At 43.5% G+C, this 20,080-nt stretch overlaps 1 protein-coding gene across 7 annotated transcripts in view; it reads right to left on the bottom strand.

Moving 5' to 3' along the window:
- CLASP2 (cytoplasmic linker associated protein 2) overlaps positions 1–20,080 on the bottom strand; it is a 325,025-nt gene that overhangs the window by 208,639 nt on the left and 96,306 nt on the right. For all 7 annotated transcript variants that reach the window (XM_074988197.1, XM_074988200.1, XM_074988203.1 and 4 more), the window contains exon 8: positions 17,150–17,296. In XM_074988197.1, the coding sequence (XP_074844298.1) occupies positions 17,150–17,296 (147 nt within the window). The remainder of the gene's footprint in view (positions 1–17,149; positions 17,297–20,080) is intronic.

Here is a 20,080-nt window from a genome sequence, read left to right as displayed (position 1 = left end):
TCGATGTAGAAGGCCAGTGCCCTCCTTACGTCAAGTAAGTGCAACTGTGCCTCTTCATTTGAGTTGTGAGGCTTAGGATAGAACGAGGGCAGCACTATTGGTTCGTTGATGTGAAAGTCTGAAGAGACCTTCGGAACGAAGGCTGGGTGTAATCGTAGAGACCACCGCTTCTTTTGAGAAAATCATGCAGGTTGGTGTGGACATTATGGTCATGAGCTCGCTCACTCTGCAAGCTGATGTGATTGCCAGGAGGAAAGTCGTCTTAATAGTAAGTAGTCGAAGGGGGACCGTAGCCAATGGTTCAAAGGGCAGTCCCGAGAGGGTGTGTAGAACTAGGTCTAAACTCCATGACGGCGGTATTGGTTTCCGAGGGGGGTACAGGTTCACCAACCCCTTTAGGAAACGCGAGACAACAGGATGGGCAAATGTGACTGATCCATCCTTTTCATGCCGAAACGCTGATATAGCCGCCAGATGCACCTTTATAGAGGATAGCAAAAGTCCATTTTGTTTGAGTTGTAGCAAATAATCCAGAATCGTAGGTATGGTGGCATCCTGGGGTATTAGTTGCCTGGAGGAACACCATTCGGAAAAACGCAACCATTTGTGCTGATAAGTCTTTCTGGTGGAGGTTCTCCGACTACATTCAAGGACTTGTTATACTCCCTCTGAGCATGTAGTCTCTAGGGCGCTTAGCCATGGATTAGCCAGGCTTGTAGCCGAAGTCTCTTCGGGTGCGGGTGCAGTATTGACCCCCGAGCCTGAGAGAGAATGTCCGGTACTGTTGGTAGGAGAAATGGCTGATGTTGAGCCATGCGCAAGAGCAACGGGAACCACTGTTGTCGGTCCCATGTTGGGACTATGAGTATCATGCGTGCTTTCTCCCTTCTGGTCTTCTCCAAGACCTTGTGTATAAGTGTCGTGGGAGGGAATGCATAAAGTAGAGGGCCCTTCCATGGGATCATGAAGGCGTCCCCCAAAAACCCCTGTCCCATGCCCGCTCTGGAGCAGTATTGGGGACATCTCTTGTTTTCTCGGGTGGCGAACAAGTCGATTTTGGGAAAACCCCATCTGCGGACACTTGGTGGAGTAGATCTGGAGGGATCTGCCACTCGTGAGTGGGCGCAAAGTATCTGCTGAGTTGGTCCGCCTTGACGTTGTGGATCCCCGGTAGGTATGAAGCCTTTAGAGTTATATTGTTGGTGATGCACCAGTTCCAGAGCCGGACCGCCTCCGCACAAAGCGTACGAGACCTGGCTCCCCCATCAGTTTATATAAAACATGGTGGTGGAGGTGTTGGTATTCACGCCAACTACTTTTCCGCGCAGATAATTGAGAAAGTGCCTGCACGCATTGAACACTGCCCTGAGCTCTAATATGTTTACGTGCAGTGTCTTCTCCGTGGGGGACCATAATCCTTGAGTGGTTTTGTCGTCCATGTGAGCCCCCCATCCCATGTGGGAGGCATCTGTTGTAATGAACGCCGTGATTTGCGGTTGGCGGAAGGGCACCCCTGTCAGGAGATTCCTGAGGTTTCCCCACCATGTTAGCGAGCTTCATGCCTCTGTTGTAAGTGACACTCTCTTGTGGACGTTGTGGATTGAGGGTTTGTATACTGTTGCCAACCAATGCTGCAATCCTTGCATATGCAGCCTGGCGTTTTGCACCACAAACGTGGTGGTTGCCATATGCCCCAACAGTTGTAAGCATGTGAGAACTGGAACAGTGGGGCTGTATGTTAGTAGTTGTACGAGAGATTCGATGGCACGGAAACGTGCCTCGGCTAAATACACCCTTGACGTGACTGAGTCTATCCGAGCCCCTATAAACTCTATATTTTGTGTGGGGTCGGTCTTTGATTTTGAGAAATTGATGATGAGGCCCAGTGAGGTAAATGTGTTTGTGGTGATGTGTATCATCCGTAGTACCTCCTCCCGGGAGGTCCCCTTTAACAGGCAATCGTCCAGGTACGGGAAAATGAAAACTCCCTGTCTGTGTAGGTATGCCGACACCACCGCTAAAGGTCTTGGTGAAAACTCTGGGTGCTGAAGAGAGTCCGAATGGGAGGACTCTGTACTGGAAATGATCTGTACCCACAAGGAACCGGAGGAAGTGCCTGCGGGCTGGATGAATCGCAATATGAAAATACGCGTCCTGCAAGTCGAGGGCCGCAAACCAATCGCCCTGGTCTAGTGCCGTGATTATTGAAGCCATCGTAGTCATTTTGAAGCTTTGTTTGCGTAGGTACTGGTTCAGTGCGCGTAGATCCAAAATGGGTCTCCACCCCCCTGTCGTCTTCTCTGTCAGGAAATACCTGGAGTAGAAACCTTTGCCTTGAAACTGTTCCGGTACCCTCTCCACCGCCCCTATGAATAGCAGGTGGTCCACCTCCCGCCCTAATTCCGGTAGGTGAGAGGGGTCTCTGAGGACAGGTGCGGTGGGAGGATTTGGTGGAGGTAAAGACTGGAAGGGGATCGTGTATCCCGTGTTTACAATCTCCAGTACCTACTTGTCCGACGTGATGCTTTCCCATTGTGGGTAGAATGGCTTGAGTCGGTGAGGGAACATGTACTGAGATAGGCACTGAGGTACGGTCTTGGCTTTGCTGCTCTCGACATACCCGTCAAACTTGCTGTCTCGCACTTTGCCCTGCAGGGGCGCTGCCCTGCTGAGGCTGGCGCCTAGGGCCTTTATAATGTGTTTGTTGATGACGCCCTTGATCATACCCCCGTTGAAATTGGGCACGTTGTTGTTGGTAACCATAACGGCGTTGTTGAGGATAAAATTTCTTCCTTCTGAACGGTGGGGTATATATCCCCAAGGTCCGAAGCGTCGCTCTGGAATCTTTGCTCGAGTGTAGAACTGAGTCAGTCGATTCAGCAAACAATTTTATTTTGTCGAAGGCGAGGTCTGCAATTTTGACTTGCAACTCCTTTGGAATGCCGGATGTATGAAGCCAAGACTCTCTCCGCATTACCACTGCAGTGGCCATGGCACGGGCCGCTGTATCCGCCACATCGAGTGCAATCTGCACACCCGCTCAAGAAGCCGCGTAACCCTCTTGCACGATTGCCTTAAGAATTGGCCTTTTTTCCTCTGGAAGGAAGTCCATGAGGGCAGTAAGCTTGGAATAATTGTCAAAATTGTGATTCGACAAATGAGCGGCATAGTTGGCCATACGTAGCAATAGGGTAGAGGAGGAGTAGGCTTTTCTACCCAGAAGATCCAACTTTTTTATGTCCTTGTCCAATCCCCCAGATTTGTACTGGGACGATTTGGACCTGTATTGGGACGATTCAGCGAGTTTGGCTGTGGATGACTAAATAGAAATTCTATCCCTTTCGCAGGGACGAAGTACTTTTTGTCCGCCCTTTTGTTGGTAGGCAGAGCGGATGCTGGGGTCTGCCATATATTAGTGGCTGCCTCCATGATTGCATCGTCCAAGGGAATAGCAATTTTAGAAGAAGATGGAGGCCTGAGGTTTTTAAGGAGTCTGTGGTGTTTCTCCTGCACCTCCGCCACTTGAATATCTTGGGATTGAGCTACCCGTTTGAACAGCTCCTGGAACTGTTTCAGGTCATCTGGGGGAGAAATGTCTCCAGGGACCACGGCCTCGTCTGGCGAGGATGAGGAGGCGTCACTATGGTATCTCTCCTCCAATTCCTCTGGATCCTGGCTGTATTGCTGTGATTGTCTTTGTGGAATTTCGAGGTGGGGTTCAGTGTCCTTAGACCCAGCCTCTGATTGGGGCAGCCGTGGTGTTCCCCCAGGTGGAAGCAGAACACCTTGGCGTTGAGGAGTGGTCGACGGGGATCCATAGTGAGACGTCAAACTCCTATGATGACGCCCCGCATAATGATGGCGGTCGTAGCAACAGGGACAGGAGCCCGGCGATGGAGACCTGGACCATGACCCAAGGATGTAAGGGTGCTGCCTGGAATGACGAGACCTCCGAGATGATACCGACATGCGAGGAGAGCCTCTATGAGAAGACTCGTAGGGATCTCTGCTAGATGCTGGAGAAAAGCATGCAGATCCCTGTGATGGGCTCCGAAGAAAAGGAGAAGGACGTCTGTGGTAGGCTGAAGGTGTTGCTGCCCGTCGAATCTCTGGTGGTGATCGCGTCCTCGGTGCCGATGTCTTCGGTGCCGCCGTCTCCGGTGCCTCTGGGGAAGTCCCGATCGGTGCCGCAGTAGCTGGTGCTGAACTGATTAGTGCCCGCACGGCTCTCGGTGCCGACTCCCCAGTCGCTGCAGGGCCTTGAGTTGTTGCATGCGCCACGGCTTTACCAGTAGAGGAAGCCAGCGTGCGCGGGCCCTTTGTTACACTCGTCCCACTCCCAACAGTCAGGGGCAGGGATCGAGTAGGTGAGGCTCTTCTTTTCTTCTGCGCAGAGGAAGTCAAAGAGGCAGCCTTCCTCTTGTGCGCTCCTGAAGAGCCCTCCACATGTACTGTCTCCGATGTGGCAGGCTGAAGTGCTTTGTCAACTAACAGCATCTTCAGCCTCATTTCTCTGTCTTTTCTAGCTCTATTAGTCAACTTAGAACAATGGGAGCACTTCTGAGGAACGTCTCTCCCCGAGGCACCGTATGCATTTGCTATGGCCATCCGAAGCAGGCATGGCCTCCCGGCAAGATTCACACTTCTTAAAGCCGGGGGATGGCGTTGTTAAAACTTAACTCTGAGTCCTTTATGTGCTAATAGCGCACTTAACAGTCTATTAGTTGATGTTAAACAACCATTGGCCTTTGAAGGCTGACAACAAAAGCGGCGGGCTCGCCCAGAGGCGGCCGCTGCTGTTCTAAGATAGTCTTTAGGTTTTAAACAACTTTAACAGAGAGACTAACTATAATAACTATAGAGCTGCTAACTATAACTGTTAAAACTATTAACACTAGAAAAGAATAAGGATTTATCTGTCTCGGGCACTGGAGCCGGAGAGGATTCCGTCTGCAGCCGTTGGTGGTTGAGAAGTAACTGGCGGGGACCGGATCGTGCATGTGACCGTAAGCGCGCGAAGAGCCGACGCGCATCGGCGCATGCACGACCCGACGGAGACTGCTGAAGATTTTCCGAGCTACGGCACCGGGGCGAGCCCGACACCTACTGTGGAGCACCCACGGGGACCACTCGAAGAAGAAGTGTAGAGTCCTGCACTTGAGACGGAAGAATTCCAAGCACTGTTATAGCCTGGAGACCGAATGGCTAAACAGCAGTACAGCGGAAAGGGACCTAGGGATTACGGCGGATGAAAGGCTGGATATGAGTAAACAGTGTGCCCTTGTAGCCAAGAAGGTTAACGGCATACTAGAGTGCATTAGGGGGAGCATTTCGAGCAGATCTAGAGAAGTCATTATTCCCCTCTATTCGGCACTGGTGAGGCCACATATGGAATAGTGTGTTCATTTTTGGGCCACCCAGTATAAAAAGGATGTGGATTTGCCGGAGCAGCTTCAGCGGACGGCAACGAAAATGATGAAGGGGCTGGAGCACGTGACCTATAAGGAGAATCTGAGGGATTTGGGCTCGTTTAGTCTGCAGTAGAGAAGACTGAGGGGTGATTTAATAGCAGCCCTCAGTTTCCTGACAGGGAGATCTAAAGATGATGGAGAGAGAGCAGTGGTGACAGACAGCAGAACAAGGAGCAATGGTCTGCAGTCACAGAAGGATAGGAGTAGGTTGGATATTAGGAAAAACTATTTCACCAGCAGAGTGGTGAAGCACTGGAATACACTGCCTTTAGAGGTGGTGGAATCTCCATCCCTAAAGGTTTTTAAGTCCCAGCTTGATGATGTGCTGGCTGGGATGACTTAGTTGGGGTTGATCCTGCTTGAAGCAAGGGCCTAGACTCAATGACCTCCTGAGGTCCCTTCCAGCCCTATGATTCTATGATATGAAAAATTCACTGCCAGGTGTCTTAGCTATGCCAGTCTAACTCTGGTATAGACGCAGCTGCATTGACATGCTTCTGATGACTTAATCCCACTGCTCGAGGAAGTGGAGTTTCTACAGTGGCAGAAAACACCCTCAGCACTGTAGGATGTGACTGCACTACAGCACACAGTTTACACTTGTAAAACAGTTTTTGATGTTACAGCTTATTCCCAACATGCACACACATGCAAAACACCTATGTAAAAGTGAAACTTTGCCAGTATAACTGTGACTAGACTAAGGGCTGTTGTCAGCTCATCTATGTCAGTCAAAGATCACACCTCATCACATCCTTAACCAATGCAGCTATGGCAGTCAGTGACTGTAGCGTAAATTTGGCTTCAGAAGATAAACTTTGCACGTTATTGCTAAGTATATGATAATATTTTAATTGCCCAGCTAGAGACCATTTACTGTACATTTTGTAAGTTAGTGAATGGATATCTCCCCAAATACTGCAACTCTTACAGGAGTCTGCCTGCACAAGAAAGTGGTATCAGTAAAACTTCAGGCAAGAATCTAAACAGAAATAATTAAACCAGTTTTAATAAAAACCTCAAGTGACCAGATGCTTCTGTGTAACAGTGGCTTACTTCAGTTTACCATAAATCAGTTAGGAAATGGGTTTAAGATAAACCTAAATAAGTCATTCAAACTGATATGAGTGTCCATAGAGGTTTTTGCATTGGTTCAACTACATTAGTTTAAGAGCCAGTTCAATTTATACTCATAGGCCGTTTCTACACAGGCCACGTCCTTCAGAAGTGGCATGCTAATACACGGAGCAAAAGATGCTAATGAGGCGTGGATGCAAATTCCCTGCACCTCATTAGCATAACATCACATGATTTGGAGTCCCGAAGACTGCTCTTCTGGACTCCAAAACACTGTGTTGAACCACGGCCCCTTCTTCCCAGAAATTTTCAGGAAGAAGGAGCTCTGGAAGAAGGACTTCCTTCCAGAAGCCCCCCGGGTCCGCGCTTCTACACGGCGTTTTGGAGTCCGGAAGAACGGTCTTCCGGACTCCAAATCATGTGACATTATGCTAATGAGGTGTGGGGAATTTGCATCCGCACCTCATTAGCATCTTTTGCTCCATGTATTAGCATGTCACTTCCGAAGGAAGTGGCCTGTGTAGAAACGGCCAAAGTTACATTGGTAGACTACTCCTTATGTTTTTTAGGGCCTTGCTAACAAACAAGCTTGCACCAGACTATCTAAAGGTGCAGATTTAAACCAAAACTGAAACTAAAAGTGACATGTAAACATTCTTCATACTTGTTTAATGCTCTAAAAGAATTGAACTTAACTGAAATCAACCACCCTTAAACCCTTAAACCTAAGTGAAACAAAATTAGTAACAAGAATTTCTTCAGATGGCTTCATAACATTTCTGCCCCAATTTTGTAATCTTAATTACTATAGGTGGTGGAGATAACAACATCTATTAAGGTTGTCCCACACAGCACATTACAAAATTACCTTCAGTTGCTTTTCACTTTGCCAAACCTGATTCGTTTGGGCTGAGCTTTTTCCATTTTGGATGTCTACCTATGGCTAATACAGATTTCCGCTAAAATGGTTAAGCTGTTTCTGAGAATAGGATTGCAGACAAATATTGCATCAAACAAAGCAGGTCTTTGCTCACGAAAGCTTATGCTCCAAAATATCTGTTAGTCTATAAGGTGCCACATTTGAAAAAATATTCTTATGTTTTTGCTGACCTCAGGCACTGTTATGCTTTGAAGCATGGACTCGAAATTTGACAGGTGGTTGGCTGCCTTTGTGACAGGGATGTGCCCTCACTGTTCCTGTGAAATGCCACTCAAAATATAGGTCCAAGAAAAATCTTGTTTCATTCTTGCTCTGCAGATTTCAGAGGTTGCCAACTAACTTTTTGAAAGATTCTGCTTGCATGCTCTGTTCCCTCAGTTCCCGTGCGCCAGCTACACTGTGCATGCACCATCCCCACAGAGAATTCTGAATGCAAGAATAGCACAGGCTGAAAAGAATCTTCTATGCAACTATTCATCCTAGCCGCTACACAAAACTTTGGCACTAGGCACAGAAACTAAGCTTGGAATGCCCCCATTGGTATTCAGGCATTGTGGAGAAGGAGGAAGTGTTGAATACAGAATGAAAAGGAAAAATTACAGGAAGACATGAGAAAGTTGGGTAAGAGCAAGAGTCATCATGCGGTAGAATGTGGTAATAGCTGGGGAGAAGAGCTGAGGGATAAGAGGTAAGAAGGTGGGGGTAAGAGCTGAGAAGGGGCGAATAGTAGCATAGGAGGATAAGGATGGGTGTGGCTGAACTGCGGTGACGAGACAAAGGGAGATGGGACAGTGTCAACTAAAATGCAAGCACACATGCACACAAACAACTGTAACCTTTATTTCTGAGGGTACATCTTCACTACAGGGGACACGCTAAATTAGGACTTATAGGCTATCCCCCATCCACCACAGTACTCCTACCCCCTGTTAGGAGTAAGGTAGTGGAAGAGAGTGCAAGCAGATGGCATGAAAACCCAAATTAAGATACGTTGTCACTACCTGCCTAATTAACATAGCTGGAACTGGGTACCTTAATTTGACCTTCCTCTGTAGTGCAGAACTACCCCCAGCTTCAGCATTCCTTTGGAGCTGTGACTGAGACACATAATGAGCTATAAAAATTGTAAGTACTATAAAAACATTAGGCTCTGGGTATCAGGTTGGGCACCCAATTTTAGTAGCCGCTTTTGACAAATTTGACCTCAATCACTGAATCTCAGTTCCCCAGCCGTAAAATGCACATATTACCATCATCTAATCTATAAGGTACGTTATGGAGATAAATTCATCAATAGTTGTGAAGCGCTTTGACACTATGATGAGAACAGCAGCGAAACAGTGAGGAAATTAATTTTGCATTCAGTGCAGATTTTGCATGGTGCACTCTAAAAAAGGTCTGGGACCCACAAGCATATAGAGAATAAGCAAAAAAAAATTGATTATTTGTCTATTTCCTGAACGAGGGCAGAGAAAAATGGGAAACCTGAATTCTGGTATTTCTTAACTTTTGAATGCTTGTCTATCCAATCTTAATGATTTTATAATAAAGTTTTTTTTAATGTAATAATGTGCAGTATTTGCGTTTTGCAGTAGTTAATAGCTAATCTTAAACTGGATTGGACCAGCTGGAGGGTTAGGAGGTTTCTTAGGCTATGTCTACACTAAGAGAAATTTGATTTAAGGCAGTTAGCTTGATATTAACATGACTGTCTTCACTATAAATACCACTAGCTTGATTTAGGGAGCACTAATATTGATATATCATCATCAAAACCTGCCGGGTGTGGTGTCAAGTTTGACTTTGAAAGTTGAAATAAAGGCCGGTGTGGGAACTCCTTGTCTTAAAATCGAACTTACTGGCCTTCAGAGGTGTCTCGTATGTAACCCACAATGCCCCTCGGTGATCTAGTCTGGCAGCTGCTCTCTGGGTGCACAGAAATTATGTGACAGTAAGACCATAAATTTCAAATTGGGACCAGGAAGCCTGTAGAGTCATGTTAGTATGAGAGGCTGATGAGGAACACCTTTCTTTCTTTGCTATTAGCGCTGTGAACACATCTACTCATTACAAGTAGCCCCAGCACGAAGTTTGTGGTTCTGTTGCTACACTTGGTATTTTTTTCTGCACTGCCTGGAGCCAGCTGCTGCCCCATCACATCACACGGCAGCAAGGCTGTTGTGAGAGCTATGTTTGCATAAGAGGCCAAGAAACTTCTTCTCAGCTGTTTACACTTGTTCCCACAGGCACCATGCAATCAGGGTCTTTTCTGTGCTCAGCCACGTCACATGGGTAGCCCCGAACCCAATAAAAGGATGCGCCTGCCATTGGTGCTGACCATTCTGCCTAGCAGCACCATGTCCTGGCTTGTGTGTGGTCAGGGCTTGAAGGGAGGGGAAGATTTTCAGGGTCCTGCAGTCGTCCAGGAGGAACAGTTCAAGCGCCCCTTGAGCCATGAACCCCACACCCCAAAGCCAAAAAATATTTTCAGGGACCATGTCAACTGGTCAATCAACCTCCCAAACACCAAACTGCCGCACTATGACAATGAAATTTGGTGAGCTGCATCCCCCATGTAGTGTCTGTGCAGTGAAGAGTAAAGACAAAAGTCTTTTCCTAGCCTTTTCTATCCTCTTTCTTCTAACTCTGGACCCCTTTCATATAGGGAAGAGTAGATGGAGGACCAGTTGGGAACGCAGACTATACACTTCAGTCTAGTGGACTGTGATCCCCAAAACCCTCCCTCAGCAACTCTCCTTTTTCCAAATCTTTACTATCTAGTCTGTCTTCATACTTTTCCATTATCCCTGTATTATTTTCAGGGATCAAAAGCAATCAAGGGACAGGAGACAGTCAGTGGATGGATGGGAAGACACAGATGCTGATTTTTTTATAAAATCCTTCATAATTTGGTTACAGCTACAGTTTTAAAAAGCAATTCAGGTTATGGGATTTGTCCATGTTAATTTGGAGATCTTTGTTAATGTGCTACTCTTCCTTCCTTCCATGTAGAAAAATGAAAGTTTGCTTACCATGAGAGGACAATGAGGGCAATGCAATGTGGGAAGGTGTCAAATACCAGCAAAAATACCCAGAATGCTACAGGAATGAGGGAACTGTGGGATAGGTTCCCACAATGCACTGCTGCAACAGTTGATGTTTGCTGATTGAGTGTAGCAGCAATACACCCATTTTGTGAAGAGCACATGGGGAGGTGAGAATAGTCAGATTTGAATTTATAAAATCCAGCATTACAAAATCGATATTAAGAAATTCAAATTTATCTCGTAGTGTAGATGCAGCCTTAGTATCTGCCTGTCCAGTAACTAGGAAAACTAGAAAATCTTGTGAGCCACCAAGAAGAGACACTAATTTCAATTACATGTTGGAACTCCAAAATCTGGATGAGGGATGTCACCGGACCTGCAAGGAGGGTGCAGCCCATGTCTTCTGGCAGCCTGGAGAAGGTGGGCCCTGCAGTGGAGCCCACACCCCCCCAGCAACCCCTGAGGTGGGGCAGGTGCACAGGGCTGGGACTGGCATCCATCAGCATCCCTGCAGGGCTTAGGGCAGCCCCACCCCACAGAGACAGACCCAGCTTTCCTGCTCCCACCCCTGGAGCCTCCTCAGGCTGGGGCAGCTGCATAGGGTTGGAGCTGCATCCCAAGCAGAAGCCAGAGCCAGCTTCCTCTGGCAGCCATGAGGCAGGAAGTAGAGGAGCAGCTCAGTGACAGGGGGGATGGTGGTGGCTTGGGGGCCGTGGCAGGGAACCTTCTGTGGTTTCGCAAACGCTCGTCTGGGACCGGCCAGATCCCAACCATGCCAGACCAGAGAGGTAGAATCTGTACAGACTTGAAAATGTATGACTGTTTCTTTTTGTCCTACTAGTTCATAACACATATCTTAAAAAATTATTTTTGATCACCCCAACTTCCCTTTGATCTTAACTTCATTTCTAAAATGATTTATATCGCCAGCATATTGACAATCACAGAAATGTAGGGCCAGAAGGGACCTGTCTGAGGCAGGAGCAAATAAACTTAAACCATCTGTGACAGGTATCTGTCCAATCTGTCGTTAAAAACCTCCAATCATGGGGATTTTATAGCTTCCCATCGAAGCCTACTATAAATCTTAACTACCCTTTAGTTAAAAAGCTTCCCTAATACTTAACCCTAAGTCTGTCCTGATGCTAATTAAGCCCATTACTTCTTGTCCTACCTTTATTGGAAATGGAGGACAACTCATCATCCTCTTTGTGACATCCTTTAAACACACCTGAAGAACTATCAAGCCCCTCTCCCCCTCTGACTTCTTTTTTCCCCCACAACTAAACATGCTCAATTTTTTCCAACCCTTCCACACAGGTCAGTTTTTCTAAATCTTATCGTTTTTGTTGCTCTCCTCTGGACACCCTCCAAACTTGTGCAGAACCCAGACTTAGGCACAGTAGAGGTTAAACCTCTCTCGTCCCGCACCCTTGGAACCTGACTGGTGTCAACTGAGAGGATTTGCTGGACCACAGGAGGTCAGTATTTTCTGGCAGTAATACCAACACTTCCATTGCTTATTGAGCTCTTAAAAAACATTTAGTAGTAAATGATGATTTTGGAAAAAGGATCAGTAAGAATCTTTTCCCCTCATGCTTGTGGAGCAAGCCTTTTAATCTTTGATTCCCTTCTACTAAAGGCACAATCCATGCTTCTCTGGAACGACACACATTAAACACTAAGATGATGGGAGTGAAGATGACACACATTCATTCCCCACGCTCAATTCTTCCTCTGAACTGTTTAATTTCAATGAGTTTGACCAGAAACACACTAATGAGGAGGGACAGTTTATCTCCTGAGGTAGCACACTCTAGGTGCCTTAGACTGCATCTAGGAGGAAAATGGGTGAGAAACTAGTCCTCACACCAGCTGTAGCTAGGCATTTGTGTCCCTGGTACAAAATGATCAGCCAGGCCCCTTGCTTGGAGTATCCCTGCTTCTGGTCAATGAATGAGGTTTAAAGAGCCCAGAATATATGGCTAATTTGCATGAGACAATAAACTAGCCTTTTTAGCTTTATAACTTCCCATTTCTGCAATACCTTTTATGTATTTTAAAACAGCTCACACTATTAATGCATAACACCACAAGGAAGTGACGAAGGGTATTAACTGCATTTTCTTAAGAAAGAAAACTAAGACACAGAGGACTTAAATTTGAGACATCACACAGCTTTACCAGGTGAAAAACAAGGTATCTATGGGGGCATTTATATATGCAGTTGTTGATTACAAACATATTAAGACCATCTGACTCCATTAATAATAGTGAGGAAACCTACTGCCACAGGTTCCTATTACAAACATATCTTGATGGAACAAGAGCCAGGTCAGTGGCATAAAAACTCAAATATTCTGGCTACAGATTGCTAAAAACTGACATGCTCTGCCTTCAAATTTTTTTTCCTTGCAGCAAAAGTCTATCCTGGGATTTATAGTCTGAGCTGACCAGATGGTATCCTCCTCATCCTTAGATTCACTGCCAAAATGCTCCAACTGATGGTGACCCGGAGCCCTGCAGAGGACTATATTTTAATCCTACTCCTGTCCTGCCCTGCAATACCACTTCCACATTGTTTCTTGCATTTTCAGTCTGCTCCCAACCACAAAAACCTTAGATCCTGCAAATCCCACAACAGAGATCAATTCCCCCATACTAGTGGGAAAAAAAAAAAACCCTATACACTTTTGTTTTTTGTTTTTAAATTGCACAAACAAGCACATATCTATACACACATTTATGCATACTAGGGCTGTTGATTTATTGCAGTAAACTCACGCAATTAATACCCCAAATTAATTGCAATTAATCAGTTTTATTTGTACTGTTGAACAATAACAATTGAAATTTATTAAATATTTTTGGATGTTTTCTACATTTTCAAATACATTGATTTCAATTATAACACAGAATACAAAGTGTACATTGCTCACTTTATATTACCCTTCAAAGTAAATAGTATTTTTTCATTCACAAGTACTGTAGTGCAATGTCTAAGAAGGAATGTAGAGCACAAAAATAGGGTTGTTTATATAACGTAACTGTACTCAAAACCAAAATAATATAAAATTGTAGAGCCTACAAGTGCACCCAGTTCTACTTGTTTTATATTTATGGCACTTTAGTATATCTGGCACATAAATACCTTGCAATGTCAACTACTAAACATTCATATTCATTTGTCCCTTCATGCTTCAGTCACCAATTCAAAGGACATATTTCAGTGCTGGTGATGCTCATTAAAAACATTATGCATTAATTTTTTACTAAACTCCTAGGGGAATAATTGTATGTCTCCTGTTCTGCTTTACCCACATTCTGTCATATACTCCCATATACTTCATGTTATGGCCGGCTCAGAGGATAATGCAGCACATGATCATTTTAAAAGCCATATCACTGCAGATTTGACAAAACACAAAGAAGGTACCAATGCAAGAGCTCTAACACTAGCTACAGCACTCGACCCAAATCTTCAGAATCTGAAGTGCCTTCCAAAATCTGAGAGGAATAATGTATAGAGTATGATTTCAGAAATGTTAAGAGCAACACTCTTATGAAGAAACTACAGAAACCAAACCACCAGAAAAAGAAAATCACTCCTCTGCTGTTGGTATCTGACTCAGATGATGAAAATGAGTATGCATCAGCCCACACTCCTTTGGACTATTATCAAGCAGAACCCATCATCAGCATGGACACATCCTCTGGGACAGTGGTTGAGGCACAAAGGGACATACAACATGTAAATATCTTGTGACATCAGCTACCACAGTGACATGTGAACACCTGTTCTCACTGTAAAGAAGAAGCAGGTAGCACTATCTCCTGCAAATGTAAAACTTATTTGTTGGAGCAAACAAAAAGTAGGACTGAGTGGACTTGTAGGCTCTAAAGTTGTACACTGTTTTATTTTTGAATGCTGGATATTTTGCACATATTTCCACATTTGTAAGTTCAACTTTCACGATACAGACTGCACAACAATACAGTAAACTCTTGAAATGTGTGATTCCACATGGTGGTTAATTCACAAGTTAACATTAATTAAACGCAACTCAAAATCTCACTCCTCCCGGCCCTGGCTCAATGCCCCTCTAACCCCGCTCCTAGCTCCAGCTCACCTCCTACCCCTGCGCCTGGCTCTGGTTCCAGCTTGCCACCCCCATATGTGGCTCTGGCTCAAACCCTCCCCCACTCCCCACCCCCCCAGCGCACACACAGCTCTGGTTCCATCCCCCCACTCCCCACAGTTCAAACCCCTCATGCACACAGCTCTGGTTCCATCCTCTTTCCTCCCCATTCAAACCCCCCAGAAGCACGGCTCCAGTTCCATCCACTCCCCCACCCCGGTTCAAACCTCCCCATGTACTTGCAGCTCCAGTTCCATTCCCCCCATGGCCCAGCTCACCACCCCTGTGCATGGCACTAGCTCAGCACCCCCCACCCCACCAATATGCGGCTGCGGCTCAACTCCATCCCTGCTCCACTGCAGCCCTAACCCACCTCAGGCTTAACTCCCGTGCCCCCCATCCCCAACCCACTACCAGGCTTAATCCTCTCCCCAGCTGCCACTCCCCACCAACCCCAGGACTTATCTTTCAAAAGGAGCTTCAGTGCTCCTGCTGCATCCCTGCCTGCAGAACGTGCATTCCTCAAGAGAAAAAGCCGCCCCCTGGACTTATGGGAAATTCAAGTTATACAAGGGTGCATGGGAACACAACTGTGTTTGTAGTTAGGGAATTGAAAATAAAATGTTTCTGTTCTTTACAATGCCAACATTTATAATCACAAATAAAGTGAGCTCTGTATACTTTATGCCATATTGTATTTCAAAATGCAGAAAACATCCAAAATATTTAAATAGGTGCGGTATTATTAACAGTGCCATTAATCTTTATTAATTTTTAATCACGACAGCCCTAATATAAATCAAAGTAACTGTTAGATGTGTTTGACATGTCTCACTTTTGTAGATTAGTGTAAAATCTAATTTCCTGAAACTTGTTCTCTAAAATGTGGCAGTCAATCAGGAAAGGAAGTAAGCAAAATAAAGTTCCAGAAATTTAAAATTCATTATTTATAGTTACTATTTATATTTATTCTGAGATAAAGTTCCAAACAGTTTAGTAGGGTGGTTTACTGTTTAGTCTACAATTAACAGAATTACCATTTTAAAAGTTTGGTAAAAGCATGCTTTCCATCAGAAAACAGGCAATTTGGAATCTCAAAAATTCACTTCTAGTGCAATGTCTGTGTAATATTTGAAAGAAAATAGTACAATCCTCTAAATGTACAATCTTATTCCTTTTCAAAAACAGCTTACACCATAACAGGACCTACAAAGCACACAATAATAATTTAAGTTGTATTGATACTGTACAAAACATCCACAGTAATTAGGATGCAAAATGTATTCAGCAAGAAAAGCAAATATTGACTAACTTTAAAAAAATGAAACAAGGTAGGTAAAATCCTTTTGTTTACATACATCCTACTTACATCCAACTTCATCATAAACTGAACTGTTAGATTAATACTTCTGTCACCTTCTCAAAATATGTTCAGTGAAAAACAAAGTTAACATTATATTGGAAGGGAAAAATATATACATTAGTTGTATTTTACTGGTATGCTAATGAACATCACAGCTTGATTGGTGAGCATACATAATACACATCTGTGCTAATTTAATTTTCCTTCCAGTGTGCAGTTCCACATTTGACAGACTTTATACGAGAAACCTAAAACTGAAAAAAAAATCTTGCACACAGGTTCTAAAAAAACACTTAAAATACTTAGCACTGCATAAGATTTCGTATCTAAACACTGGCTTATTAAAAAATTCACCTTCAACTGGTTGAAATCAGACCCTTTTAATTTGCAAGTACTTCAAAGCAAATATGGAAATAAATGTTTTCACAAACTACAAAGATTTGGAATGAGATCCATACGATGAGTCTGATACCACAGATCACAAAACAGATTTCTCTAACCAAAATGGTGAACTTCCATATGCAATAAGAACAAGCTATATACTAATTTCTTTTGCATAAATCATGGTAACAGATTTGTTTATTTCCCGGGTTTTTCTATTTTTCAATATACTTTAGTTATTTTATACAGTTCAAAAGGGCAAAAAACTGAAGAGTGTACTGACGGTGTACTGTTTCCTTGAGGCACATCATGTTTCTTCAACCACTTGCAAAAAAAGATGGGCCTCCATTACAACTTTATAGAATCTTCAGTAGATTTGCAGAAACAAACGCATTTTTTGCAATTGGCTGTCCTGGAAGTCATCGGAGGCCCACACTTTTATTCAGAACTTTCACCAACCTGAATTCGACTTTCAACTTGTTCATTTGATTTATAATACCTGGTCTATGACACAGACATTTGTAGCCTTTTGTGTGTTAAATGTAAGCTTACATACCCACATATATAGCAAGTAAAAGCACTGCATCAACTGAGTAAGAAATATTAATGATTCATTAATGAAGCTTTATTAACTGTATATGATAAACAATCATCCTCCAAAGTTTTTTTATTTGTGCTCACTCTCATGGTCCGCAGAAAAACATACCAAAGTGTGAGTAGATTTACATTACCTCCAACCTTAGGCCCACCAGCTGAACCTGGCTTCCTTGCACTGTTTGAAGGATTCGCCAGTTTTTTAGGTGCAGGAACCTTGAAAGCAGAAGCAGCAGACGACGGCCTATTTCCATCCACTGACTCCTCATCATCAAAGCTTTTATCTACAAAAGGATACATTAAAAAAAAAAATTTACCTGTGTGTACAGAGATTTTTTGAAAAAAAAGTCTTGCTGCACTTTTCACAGAAAAAATCAAATAAAAATCAATACACTTTATATATTGACCTTTGTCTGCAGTATGGGAAACAAATGACAGGAGAAAAAAAGCATTTTAATACCACAAGATTATATACAATACTGCCATTTGATTTGCAATTATCATTATAATATTAAACACAAAAATTAGTCCTATATATTCAATATCACAAAATGAAAAATTCTCTGCACAAATTAAATGTTATCTTCCCAAAAATGAACAATTTTCCACAGATTCTGGGCTATCAGACTAACATTTTTCCCTTTTCTGCTACTCATGCATGCATTCTCTGCTACACATCCTCCCACAGTGTGTCTAGCAGCACTCCCTGTCTCATTCCTTCCACCCAGATCTTGCAACTTACAATCACAGATCCGCTTGCAGATCAACCGCCTCATTCCTCTGATAGCTCTTAATTCCCTTCACACTAGGATGCTCAATACCTCACATGGCCACACACAATAGATTCTCAATACCAAAGATTCTATCCAAAACTGACAGAAAACACCATAGCTCCACCACTGAGATTTGTGCCGGCATTTTTCTCTCTCTTCCCTGCACTAGGTACTGAACAGCCAATCAGCTTCAAGGTGACATCATCTTCTGGTAGCCACTGCCAGATGAAAAGGTGAAAATTCTTCTTCTTCTTCTTCTTCTTCAGATAGATATAGATAGATAGATAGATAGATAGATAGATAGATACAAATTCATTCCCACACACACAATATTTGCAACCACAATTTCAATCCTTTAAGACCCAGCCCCTGCTTTGCTCAAGTATTTTCCACTCACCTTTCTCCCCCCCCCAAGTACAAGAGATTATCTTTTGTTCAGCCAAGTCAGAAACTCATCTCCAGTAACAGTTAAAATATTCTCAATACAGGATGTTCTGCACTTGGACTCTAATTTAAAACAAAAATGGGGTTCCATAGGCAATTTGCGATCATCATTTTGTAATTCATTTAGTACAGAAAGTTGGATTTCTCAGGAGCCCTGAAATGCACGTGAAAAACAAGTTCATATAATAAACAAGATGGGTGAGGCTGATACGCAGCTGCATAGCAAAAAGCCAATTTACCACCTATTTCTTCACTGAAACCTGCGAATTCTAAACAAATACCACAGCATTGTTTTTATTTCAGGAATTGTCTATTTATTTAACCTGGGTGTACACTGAATGGCAAAATGTTCCCAATAAATGAACTCTATTTAAAAAGAGAATTTCCTGAGGGAAAACAGTCACTCTCATATCAGAGCAAGCGTTTTTGTTTTTTTTTTTTCCAAATGGCATTTATAGTGGCTGCTGATATAAAAATACTAAACATTCTGCCATTTACTTTAATTTCCTAATGATAGCAAGACTTCAGAAATATTTTTGTTCAACTTAAACAATTTATAGAACTAACAACCTCTACTTTCATATACAATCAAAAATCTAGAAGGTATCAGTAAAGGCACAGCAGAAATTTTTCTCCAACGTGCTTGTTATCTTTCAACCATCATTGTAAGAGAATGTGATTAGGAATACTTCTGAGTATGGATATGTAAGCAAATCAGAATGCAAGAGGGCAGTGGAAAAAACACTATTCCATGAGTTACCATGGAAACAGCACAGTACTCAGTCCTCCCACAAGAACCTACGCTTCAATTCTAAGACACTGATTTAACACCGTCTTAAATGTATTTGTAGACATTAGCATTTTCTTTAAAAAATATTAGATTCATTAATCTAAACACAAGAATAAGTTTTATAAATTGCATGAAATAAATGCTAACAGTGGTTAACTAAGGATTCTGACTGAGGGAAATGTCACAGATGAATCCTATTTTAACATTTTTGTTGTTTTTAATATGTGGAAAAGGTCCCTAAATATTCTTAAATTATGATACTAAAACCAGCTAATTATTAAAACTCAAATCTAAATTTATTTTTCACTGTTAATACATTCTACATTTTTCAGCTTTGATTATTCAGATTTACAGTCAAAGGCACATTTCAGCAGTATGAGTTTCCAATACTATACAAGAAGGTGATTTTTATTAAAAATAAAAATGTCTCCAATGAAATTAAAAAGTAATGATGAGATTTCTGCTGATTTTACATTTGTAAAGGTTCTTATTCTAGAGTATATATACAGGGCTGTCCTTGGGATTTATGGGGCCCTACACAAGTACAGTACCTGGTGCCTTTAAGCCTCATGACAGTCTAGGGCAGGGGTGGGACACCTGTGGCTCCGGAGCCACAAAGAGCCCTTTAAGGAGTCAGTGGGTGGCTCCAGGTGCTGCCACCACTGACTCCTCTTGCGTTTCCCCATCCTGCTGCCACCGAAATAATGGAACTAAATTTAATCGGTTTAACAACCAGCAGGAGGGATCTGGCCATTAAACCAATTAAATTTAGTTTCATTATTTCAGAGGCAGCAGGGCAGGGAGCCACCCACACTGCAGGTGGTGGAAGTGCTAAGCCTAAAGGAGAGGTGGGGGAGGGACATCTGAGCATGCCCCTGCTGGAACTGTGCAGCCCTGCTGAGAAGGCAGCACCGGTAGCAGAAGAGCAGTGGCAACACACATATGGAGGAGCTCGTCAGCTGAGGCAGGTTAATCCCAGGGATGGAGTGGCATGTTTGGGGCTGAGGGGCTAAGTCTGGGGATGGGATGTAAAGCTTGGGAATAGGGGATGGATCTGCGGT

The sequence above is a fragment of the Carettochelys insculpta genome, chromosome 2 (assembly GCF_033958435.1).
Source record: "Carettochelys insculpta isolate YL-2023 chromosome 2, ASM3395843v1, whole genome shotgun sequence".
Taxonomy (NCBI): domain Eukaryota; kingdom Metazoa; phylum Chordata; order Testudines; family Carettochelyidae; genus Carettochelys; species Carettochelys insculpta.
Note: the sequence above shows the minus strand (reverse complement) of the source record. Positions and strands in the feature narration are given on the sequence as shown.